Below are 9,209 nucleotides of genomic sequence, written 5' to 3' on the forward strand. Positions count from 1 at the left end.
GGTCTGGCAGGGTCTTCTTGTTTGGAGGGTCTGTTCTTGTCTAGGGGGCTGTCCAGGTCTGGGGGGCTGCTCTGGTCTGGGGGGTTTTGTGAGTGTGGGGGAGGTTGCCCCATCCTCTTGGCCTACCTGGAGGCTCAGGCCTGGGGATCTCAGGTGGCCACATCTTCTGGGTGTGGGGTCCCTGTGTTCCTGGCCCCTATCACCTGTTCGTCCCCATGAGGTGGGCTGTGGCCTGGGTGCCGGTTGGGAACACAGGCTGGGCCCTGTCTGGGCCTCTGTTACCTTCCCTCCTTACAATGGGCTTATATCCCTACACACAGAATTGTGTGAGGACCCCAAAGCGTGCCCCACTTTCCACGTGCCCAGGAGCCCCAGCTCGGGACCAGGGCAGCACCCTTGGCTGCCACTTTTCTGGGGACACGATAAGACACAGGCCCATGGGATCAGGTGCCAGGACCTCCCTTGGAGGGCAGTTTTGGGCTTTGACCCCTGCTCTGGGCTGTGAGGGGCACAGGGTCAGCCTGGGGTCGTTTGAGAGCTGAGACCCCTCGCTGGGTGTCCAGGCAGAGGAGGAGGTGGGTACCTCAGCCACAGAGCTGGGGGAGCTCAGGCCTCTCAGACAGCATTCCTGGGTCCACCTGCTGCCCAGGGGCCATCTGGCACCAGCTAAGAAGGTGCAGAGTCAGATGAGAGGCACCTTTAGGGCTGAATTTCCAGAGAAACCGTGTTAAGAAGCCCCAAGCTTGGCCTTCGGTGGAAAGCTGCTTCCTAGGATGACTGGCCCCACCCCAGGTTCCCCCGCAGCCCAGGAGTCCCAGGCAGCCCCCTCAGGGCTCCAGAGAGAAACCTCCACCCTGGGAGAGCCCGGGGTGGGGCCACAGAGAGGAGACAGAGTCCTGGGACCCAGTGCAGGCTGGCGCGGGGCTGCTCCTGGGGAGGGTGGCACGGGAGAAGTGCGGCAAAGCATGGGGCCACATGGTGGGGGCAGCGTCCCAGTCCCATCTTAGGAGCCAAGGGGGCGACTTGGATCCTGCTGGGGCTGAAGAGGCTCCTGCTGACCGTCACAGGCCCCTCTGATGCCCATGGCACTTCCAGCAGGCGTGGTTCCCAGGGAGGGGTCTTTGGCCACGGGAGGCTGTCTGAGCCCAAGGACTGCCTCTAAGGCAGTGGCTCTCCAGGGGTGGGTCTCCAGGGAGACGGGGAGGGAAGCCCTTGCCTCTGGAGGGCGGGGTGGGGACGCTGAGTGCAGCCGGGGTGCTCATGGCCGCCCCCTCATAGGAACCATGGGGCTCTCCCGGAAGGAGCAGGTCTTCATGGCCCTGCTGGGGGCCTCGGGGGTCGCAGGCCTCACCGCACTCATTCTCCTCCTGGTGGAGGCTGCCAGCGTGCTCCTGCCCGCCGACCTCAAGGTGCGTCCCCGCCAGCAGGGAGGCCGGGCTGGGCCCACAGGTGCTGCCTCCACTCATCCCACTGTCTCCCCAGTTTGGGATCGTGTTTGACGCCGGCTCCTCCCACACGTCCCTCTTCCTGTATCAGTGGCCAGCAGACAAAGAGAATGGCACGGGTGTGGTCAGCCAGGCCCTGGCCTGCCAGGTGGAAGGTCAGTGGGCAGTTCCACAGCCCGGTGCTGGGACCCGCCATTGCTGCCTGGCTGGGATTCCCAGCTGCATGGAAAGCGTTTGGAGGGGCTAAATGACCTGGCCAAGGTCACACGCCAGGCATGGGTGCCGGGCTGGAGCCCAGGTCACCCGGTGGCACTCTGGGGACCTCCTTGCCTGACCCCGATTCTCACGGCCTGGCCCGGATCTGCCCTGCGTCTGCTGCCTCCGGCCCGACCCTCTCCAGCCCCTGGTGCTCCCTACCCTGGCACCATGTGGTGCTGGCAGCCAAGGCTGGTAGCCACAGGGGTGCCTGCACTCCAGGACCCTGAGGGGAAAACAGGAGGCCCCAAATTTGTTTTCAGGGGGCTCTAGTAACAAATTACCACAAATTGGAGGCTTAAACCCAGCCGTTTATTTCCCAACATTCTAGAAGAATGAAAACAATGTGTGGACGGGCTCACCCCCCTCCAGGGGCTCCAGGTCAGGGACCTTCCTGCCTCCTCCAGCCAGGCAGCCCTTGGCCGGTGGCCACACCAGGGCTCAGGTGGTGGTCTCGTCTTTGGGGGCTGCCTTTCAGCCCAGCCAGGCTGTGGAGTCTGGAGCTCTGTCCCCGGGTGTGTTCCAGGCCCTGGAATCTCCTCCTACGCTTCGGACCCGGCACAGGCCGGTGAGAGCCTGCAGGGCTGCCTGGAGGAGGCGCTGGTCCTGATCCCAGAGGCCCAGCGTCGGAAAACACCCACATTCCTGGGGGCTACGGCTGGCATGAGATTGCTCAGGTGAGATGGGCATGGCCTTGGCACCCACAGGGAGTGGCTGCAGAAGCTGTGGTCTCAACCCTCGTGGCAGGCAGGCTGGGGCCGGGCCCAGGCTTCCAGCCAGCCCCAGCCCGTGGTCCTCTGTGTCCAGACAGAAGAATAGCTCTCAGGCCAGGGACATCTTTGCAGCAGTCACCCAGGTCCTGGGCCGGTCTCCTGTGGACTTTTGGGGTGCCGAGCTCCTGGCTGGGCAAGACGAAGGTGCCTTTGGTTGGATCACCGTCAACTACGGCTTGGGGATGCTGGTCAAGGTGCCACAGGCAGCCTGGGGTGGGGGCTGGGCTGCGAGCGGCCAGTGTTGAGCTGGTGACCAGGGCGGGTCCCAGTGGCTGCTCTGGGCTGAGTGCCCCCTTCTGTGCCCAGTACTCCTTCACTGGAGAATGGATCCGGCCTCCAGAGGAGACGCTGGTGGGCGCCCTGGACATGGGGGGAGCCTCCACCCAGATCACCTTTGTGCCTGGGGGCCCCATCTCGGACAAGAGCACGCAGGCTGATTTTCGCCTCTATGGCTCCGACTACAGCGTCTACACGCACAGCTACCTCTGCTTTGGACGGGACCAGATGCTGAGCAGGCTCCTTATTGGGCTGGTGCAGGTCAGCCGGCCGGGGGAGGGCGCACGGGGCTGAGGGAACAGAGCTACGGGCATGGGGCTGGCGTGGGTCATGGGGCCCAGGATGGACCGGGCTGGTGCTCAGGCCCCCCTGCCCTCTGCAGAGCCACCCGGCTGCCCTGCTCCGTCACCCATGCTACCTCAGCGGCTACCGGACCACGCTGGCCCTGGCCCCCTTGTACGAGTCACCCTGTGTCGACACCACGCCTCCCCTGGGCCTTCCCCAGAATCTTACAGTTGAAGGGACAGGCAACCCTGGGGCCTGCGTCTCAGCCATCCAGGAACTTTTCAACTTCTCCGCTTGCCAGGGTCAGGAGGACTGTGCCTTCGACGGGGTCTACCAGCCCCCAGTACGGGGCCAGTTCTACGTAAGCACCCGCCCCACCCCCGCCCCCACGTGGGCACCCGCCCCGCCCCCGCCCCCGCCCCGCCCCCGCCCCGGGGTCCTGGCTTCCTTGTGAGGCCCTGGGTGCCTGCCTGACTCCAGCAGGCTCAGGAGAGGCCTGGGCTGGCTCTCGGGGGCTCTGGGAGCCCGGGTGGGTGGCGGTCTGACCCGCGTGGCCACAGCCGCCTCCCCTCCCGCCCAGGCCTTCTCCAACTTCTACTACACGTTCCACTTTCTGAACCTCACCTCCGGGCAGCCCCTGAGCACCGCCAACGCCACCATCTGGGAGTTTTGCCAGAGGTCCTGGAAGCTGGTGGGTGGGCCCTGCGCTCCCCGGCTGCAGTGAGGGTTCCTGAGGGTGCAGGGCTACCCCGGGCAGGATGCTGGAGCCTCATTCTGGGGAGAGTGGCCAACAGGGCTGGGGAGGCACGGGCAGAGGACAGCTCCAGGTAGGAAGCTGGGGCCACGGCTGCAGCTGGGCCCAGCCTCTGGCCTGCTGAGGGGGCTGCACCCCGCACCACTTGGCTGGTCAGTGGAGCCCCACGGGGACAGCAGGAAGGGGCCCCTGCCACTGCCCAGCACCCCCTCTTGTCTGGGTGCTCAGGCTGGCCAGGGCAGATGGGCGGTCCCAGTGTGACCAGGGATGGGGCCCTCACCTGGCCCCTCGGCCTCCTGCGCCCAGGTGGAGGCCAGCTACCCCGGCCAGGACCGCTGGCTGCGCGATTACTGTGCCTCAGGCCTGTACATCCTCACCCTTCTGCGAGACGGCTACGGCTTCAGTGAGGAGACGTGGCCCACCATCCAGTTCCGAAAGCAGGTGACCCCCTCCCCAGGGCGTGGGCAGGCTGTGGCCCCGGGGTGGCTGCGCTGCAGCCCTGAGCAGCCGTGTGTCCGCAGGCAGACGGCATCGATATCGGCTGGACGCTGGGCTACATGCTGAACCTGACCGGGATGATCCCGGCCGAGGCGCCAGCTCAGTGGCGGGCACAGAGCCACAGCATCTGGGTGGCCACAGTGGTGTTCCTGGTGCTGACCCTGGTCACGGTGCTGGGGGCTGCCTCGGTTCAGCTCTTCTGGGTGCAGGACTAGCAGGAGGGCAGAGGCGCACCCCCAGAACCCTCAGGCAGCTGCGCCCCGGATGCTGTAGGCTTCCCAAGGCCCGAGCACCGTGGGGCCTTGCTGTGTGTCTCTGCCCACGGTCAGGTGACAGCCACCTCTGGGGCACCCTCAGGGTGCTGTGTGGCCTCCCTCCCCGGCGTCCCTGGGGCCCTCCCCACTGGGCTTCCAGGGCCCTGGGTGCCCTTCTGCACACCAGCCGTCAGGACTGCGGTGCCTCCAGGCTGTGTGGCTGCAGGGGCCTCAGGAGGGGCAGCTGGGGCAGAGGGGAGGGAGCCGCCCCGCCTGGACCCTGCTCTCCTTGCTGTTGTCTGAGCAGATAGGCCCAGGGTCTTCTCCTGGGCCAGGCTGGCCTCCCACACGCCTTTGGAGGGTTGGACCGCAGTGGGGTGTTGCTTTTATTAAAACCATCGTGGACACAGCATTGCTAGGGCTGATCTCCCTGCTGGGACCAGGGCAGGCGGCCGGGGGCTCCCGACATTCAAGGGTGAGTGGGAACCACGAAGCACTTGGGGAAGATGCCGACGCGGCCGTCACAGTGGCCTTCCAGCCATGCCTGGTCCACTGCAAGGGGGAAGGTGGGCGCTGCAGGGCATCGCCCGGGTGTGGCCTCGGTGCCACGGCTGCTCACGGCACAGGCTGAGCCCTGAGACCCCCCATGCCCCGGGTGCCCTAGCGCTGCTTGGGAAGGGCCACGCCCACTCTACCTTCACACAGGACGTCCACCGTGGCCCCCTGTCTGAAGTCCAGATCCTCTGGCCCCTGAGCTGAATAGCCATGCTGGGCCACCACCTGGTAGAGGACTGGCCGGCCCCCGGCTCCCTGCAGCAGAAGCGTGGGCTATAGGGCGGGCCGTCGCTGGGAGGAGGGGCCCCTACCGCCCACCGGGATGTCCCCGCGTCTGCCTCACCCTGCACTGCAGCTGCAGCCCCCGGGGGCTGGCAGCCGCGTCCAGCCAGGCCCTCTGCAGTGACTCCTCCCCGGCGATGGGGACCCAGCGGTCATCCTCACCTGGGGCTTGGTAACTGCAAAGAGATTCCTCAGAGGAGCTGCGTGGGTGGGGCGTGCAGGGAGGACAGGGACCTCTGCCACGCCCTCTTCCAGCAGCTGCCTCAGCCAGGGTGGTGCCCAGCGTAGAGCCCACCCCCACCTGAGCCGGCCCACCCCCACCTGAGTTGTCCCAGCTGGGCCTGGCGAGGGAGGGCCTGGCTCAGCAGTGCCCGCAGGCTGGACAGGTCGGCTCCTCTTCGTGCCGTCAGGGCCACGGTGAAGGCGCACTGCACAGTGACAGTCACCAGCGGCTCAGCGCATCCCAAACCTGCTTCCTGCGGCCAGGAGGGGAAGGGATGGCCTTCTTCAGCCCCAGGAGTGTTGGCACAGGCTGGGCGGGGGGGAGGGGCTTGCAAGGCTTGATTCTGAGGGATGGTTTGGCCTTGGCCCTCCCTCCTCCCACCGGTGGCTGACAGGTGAAGGGTCTGGAGCCTCTTACACCAGCAGCTGCTGGGTCCTCAGAGGGGCTGGGGCCAGGCACCCCCATTGCCGGCAGCCCTGCAGGACAGAGCAAGACTGATGCAACCTCTCCCACCAAATCAGGCCCTGTGCGTGGAGGAGCACAGGCACCGCGCACCAGCAGCCTCCTCTTCACCCGGGGACCCCGCCGCTAGGGACCCCCATACCTGGGGACAGAGGAGTCGGTCTGCCATCTTGCTCCATCTGGGCCCGCTGCAAGGGAAGCACAGGTGCTGGGACAGGGCCATCAGGAGCTGGAGGCAGGCACCGCCCTAGCAGAGCCCACGGGCAAGGGTGTGGCCTGTGTGCTCAGCCACTGCCCTGCAGGCAGCCTGCAGGAGTTGAATTGGGAGCCCCGGCCACAAGTGGGCTGCCTCAGGATGGGGCTGCCTGTCACCAGCAGGGAGCAGCCCATCCCCCCAGGCCCACTGAGGCGGCAGCTGCAGGTGGGTGGGCTCCCCAGTGACCCCAGGAAGCTCAGGACCCAGTCCCTGGCCCCTGTGTGGGCTGGACGTTTACCATGTGCCCTGAGTTAGGCACCCTCCCATCTGGCTGGCCCTGTCGAGCCCCAGTGAGCTGCTCCCTCTGCCCTGGTGCTGGTTCCACTGTGGTCCCTGGCCTGAGGAAGCAAGAGGGGCTCCGACCCCGAGTAGGGAGAGGCCCCGCACACACCTGCTCTCGGTGTGCAGCCAACGTGCAGCTGTCAGCACTGACCTCTGTCTGTGCATGGAGGGCACCCTGCTGGGTGCCAGCTCTTGCGGAGTCCCTGATGGGGGTGCTGGGGAGAGGAGGGCAGCTCTCAGGCCCTGCCCATCTCAGTGCCCTCCTGTGCCCGGCCGCGCCTCGTGAAAGGCAGGCCGGAGGTGCAGCTCCAGGGATTGCTCTGTCTCTCACCCCCATGACACCTGGAGCCCCGGCTGTCTCTGTAGCCCCATTTGTGTTTGGGGGTCCCCTGGGGGGTTGGACCTCCTCCCTAGGCTGCTCTCCAGCCTTTGGTGCTGCGGGCAGTCACGGTGCCCCTGTAGGTCTCAGCAGCCTCCCAGTGCCACCCCCAAGGCCCGGGTGCCCCCACCTCCCTGAGGGGCAGTTTTAGGGGAGGTGGAGCTGGTGGAGCAGAGAGAGAAGCTGGGCTCCCCTTCCCAAGCTCTGGGCCCTGGACAGTCTCTGTCTGAAAACAGGCTGTCCGTCCTGTGCCTGTGCCCGGAGTGGCCCCACGTGGAGGTCCTCTGCCCAGCAGGAAAGGGGTGTGCTCTTGGGCCGAGCTGGCCCCTCCTACCTGGCATCATGGTTCATTCCCGCTCCCTGTGGACACAAAGCACCAGCCTGCTCTGTTTAGGGTTGGGGCCGCCCTCCCTCCTCCTGAACCCCAAAGACAGTTTCTCCAGGTCTCACACAGGGATGGGACGGGCACCCCACACCTCCCAGCAGAGGAACTTTGGGGCCCTGGAGCTTGTGTGGCATTTTCTTTCCCACGTAGCTGGGTGAGGCCAGGCAGGGGCCTGAGGGGCCGCAAACCCACCTGCGGCTGCTGCGGGCGGACGGCCCAGCGCTGGTCGTCAGGGACGGCAGAGGACACCACCTGGCAGGGACAGGGGGCGCGGGGTCAGGGATCAGCCGCCGGCGACGTCGGCTCCACCACCCCCTGCAGCTCTGAGTCTCCCGGGGGCTGGGTGGCGGCTGCCCACACCTGGCCTGCGTCTTTCAGGCCACCGTGGAGGGAAGCATCTGCTGGCAATGTTAATTTTAGTACAACTTTAAAAACATTTTTTTCTTATAAACAGCCCTCCACTGTGACACGCGGACTCCAACACAGGTCAGAGGCCTGCTTCGTGTACTCCTAGGTCCCCCGCTCTGGTGGCTGTGCCCGGCCACACAGGTGCAAGTGCAGGGGACTGACGGGGTGTGGCTAGCCAAGGTGACCCTGTCGCCGCCCCCAGGAGTTCTCCACCACATCTGGCCCCTGCCTTTGGGGGCAAGCAGCTCCCCGTTCCTCTGACTTTAGGTGTTCTGCCTGGCCCTGACCCAAGTGTGGGCGTGACATGGCCCAGACCGTCAGACTGCAGCCCGAGCCCCCGAGAGACCTCGCTCTCTGTGGCAGAGACACACAAAGGGATGCAGAGAGATGTGGGGAGACTCTGGGGGGACTCCTGGGGGACGGGGGGACTCTGGGAGGAATCGGGGAGACTGAGAGGACTCGGGGGGACTCTGGGAGGAATCGGGGAGACTCTGGGAGGACAGGGGGACTCTGGGAGGATGGGGGGACTCTGGGAGGATGGGGGGACTCGGGGAGAACATGAGGCTGTGGCTGTGGCCGAGGCTGGGTGGGGGTGGCACAGCAGGGTCCTTGCTGGTAGAGCAGAAGCCCCCTCCATGCAGCTGGCTCTAGTGGGCTCCGCCTCCAAGTTCACAGCACCCCCCCCCACTCTGGTCACGGCTTGCAGATGGCTGTGGGCCCACTCCCCAGCCTCCTGGTCTTTGTGGTGGCCTGGGCTGTACCCCCATGTCCCTGGGAACACAGTTTGAGGGCTCAGCACCGGCTGTGATGCCCAGGATGCTGCCCTCACCTTTACCTTGGCCTTGCCCAGGAAATCCATGGGCTCCAGATGGTCCAAGTGCCGCCGGTGGGGCCGGAAGACCTCGCCCCTGGGGACCTGCCTCAGTGGCAGCAAGCTTTGTCTCTGGAGAGGGTGGGTGTCCAGCAGATGCCGACCGGGCGACCGACCGGGTGACCAGCCAGGCCTGCAGCCCACAGCCTCTGCGCCTTGCAGCAGAAGGGGCCACGTGGGCCCCCGCCTCCTTCCTGCAGGCCATGTGAAGCCCCTGCCTGGCTCCCAAAACTGGGCACTAGGGTACCTCCCTCTGGAAGCTTCTTCAGCTCAGGAAGCTGGTCTTGAGGGGCTGTGGTAGACACCCACCCAAAACCCAGACCCAGGACAGCACTCCTCACCTGCACTTGGTCCAGAGCCGACTCCAGGCCATTCAGGGACCCCTCCGGCCAGTTGGACATGGCCCCCCTTAGGCTGCTGGCCGCCTCTGTCCACAGCCCCAGTTGGCACTGTGCTGATGCCACATTGTATAGCACCTGGGAGCGAGGCCAAGGTGATGGCAGGGGCGTGCCCCTTTCCCCTGGCGCCTGCCCTGGCTCCCCCACCCAACTCCTCCCCACTCCCCC

The 9,209-nt window shown here is 66.1% G+C and overlaps 3 protein-coding genes across 9 annotated transcripts in view; 1 reads left to right on the forward strand and 2 right to left on the reverse strand.

Moving 5' to 3' along the window:
• Positions 1-9,209, reverse strand: part of C8G (complement C8 gamma chain) — a 618,926-nt gene that overhangs the window by 138,819 nt on the left and 470,898 nt on the right. The gene's annotated exons all lie outside the window — the stretch shown is intronic.
• ENTPD8 (ectonucleoside triphosphate diphosphohydrolase 8) lies at positions 1,279-4,769 on the forward strand. 5 transcript variants are annotated; one of them, XM_017505482.2, is made up of 9 exons: positions 1,279-1,409; positions 1,483-1,600; positions 2,227-2,377; positions 2,508-2,667; positions 2,780-3,010; positions 3,132-3,395; positions 3,615-3,725; positions 4,095-4,229; positions 4,310-4,720. In XM_017505482.2, the coding sequence occupies exons 1-9, from the start codon at positions 1,284-1,286 to the stop codon at positions 4,499-4,501; spliced, it is 1,488 nt and encodes a 495-aa protein (XP_017360971.2). In that variant the 5' UTR covers positions 1,279-1,283; the 3' UTR covers positions 4,502-4,720. The 5 variants fall into 5 exon arrangements, with proteins under 5 accessions (XP_017360971.2, XP_037586225.1, XP_037586227.1 ...); XM_037730299.1 differs by having other exon boundaries at positions 1,288-1,409; positions 3,336-3,395; positions 4,310-4,525; XM_037730298.1 differs by having other exon boundaries at positions 1,288-1,409; positions 3,615-3,712; positions 4,310-4,400.
• The window catches only part of NOXA1 (NADPH oxidase activator 1), a 12,386-nt gene continuing 7,921 nt past the window's right edge, over positions 4,745-9,209 (reverse strand). The window contains exons 4-14 of one of the 3 annotated variants that reach the window (XM_037730291.1): positions 8,985-9,119; positions 8,608-8,715; positions 7,557-7,616; positions 7,314-7,339; positions 6,710-6,803; positions 6,205-6,250; positions 6,018-6,076; positions 5,699-5,853; positions 5,434-5,592; positions 5,236-5,350; positions 4,745-5,092 (exon numbers count right to left, since the gene is read on the reverse strand). In XM_037730291.1, the coding sequence (XP_037586219.1) occupies positions 4,772-5,092; positions 5,236-5,350; positions 5,434-5,592; positions 5,699-5,853; positions 6,018-6,076; positions 6,205-6,250; positions 6,710-6,803; positions 7,314-7,339; positions 7,557-7,616; positions 8,608-8,715; positions 8,985-9,119 (1,278 nt within the window). In that variant the 3' untranslated portion in view covers positions 4,745-4,771. Of the gene's footprint in view, positions 5,093-5,235; positions 5,351-5,433; positions 5,593-5,698; positions 5,854-6,017; positions 6,077-6,204; positions 6,251-6,709; positions 6,816-7,313; positions 7,361-7,556; positions 7,617-8,607; positions 8,716-8,984; positions 9,120-9,209 lie in introns of all 3 variants that reach the window. The other 2 variants (XM_037730290.1, XM_017505476.2) reach the window with 2 other exon arrangements.

The sequence above is a fragment of the Cebus imitator genome, unplaced genomic scaffold, assembly GCF_001604975.1.
Source record: "Cebus imitator isolate Cc_AM_T3 unplaced genomic scaffold, Cebus_imitator-1.0 Scaffold339, whole genome shotgun sequence".
NCBI classification, from domain to species: domain Eukaryota; kingdom Metazoa; phylum Chordata; class Mammalia; order Primates; family Cebidae; genus Cebus; species Cebus imitator.

Excerpts from the sequence above, each read along its gene's own strand:
- ENTPD8 (XM_017505482.2), top strand. The coding sequence starts at position 1,284 with ATGGGGCTCTCCCGGAAGGAGCAGGTCTTCATGGCCCTGCTGGGGGCC. Across the intron at positions 2,668-2,779 it reads GCTTGGGGATGCTGGTCAAG|TACTCCTTCACTGGAGAATG; the intron begins GTGCCACAGGCA and ends TTCTGTGCCCAG. Across the intron at positions 3,011-3,131 it reads TCCTTATTGGGCTGGTGCAG|AGCCACCCGGCTGCCCTGCT; the intron begins GTCAGCCGGCCG and ends TGCCCTCTGCAG.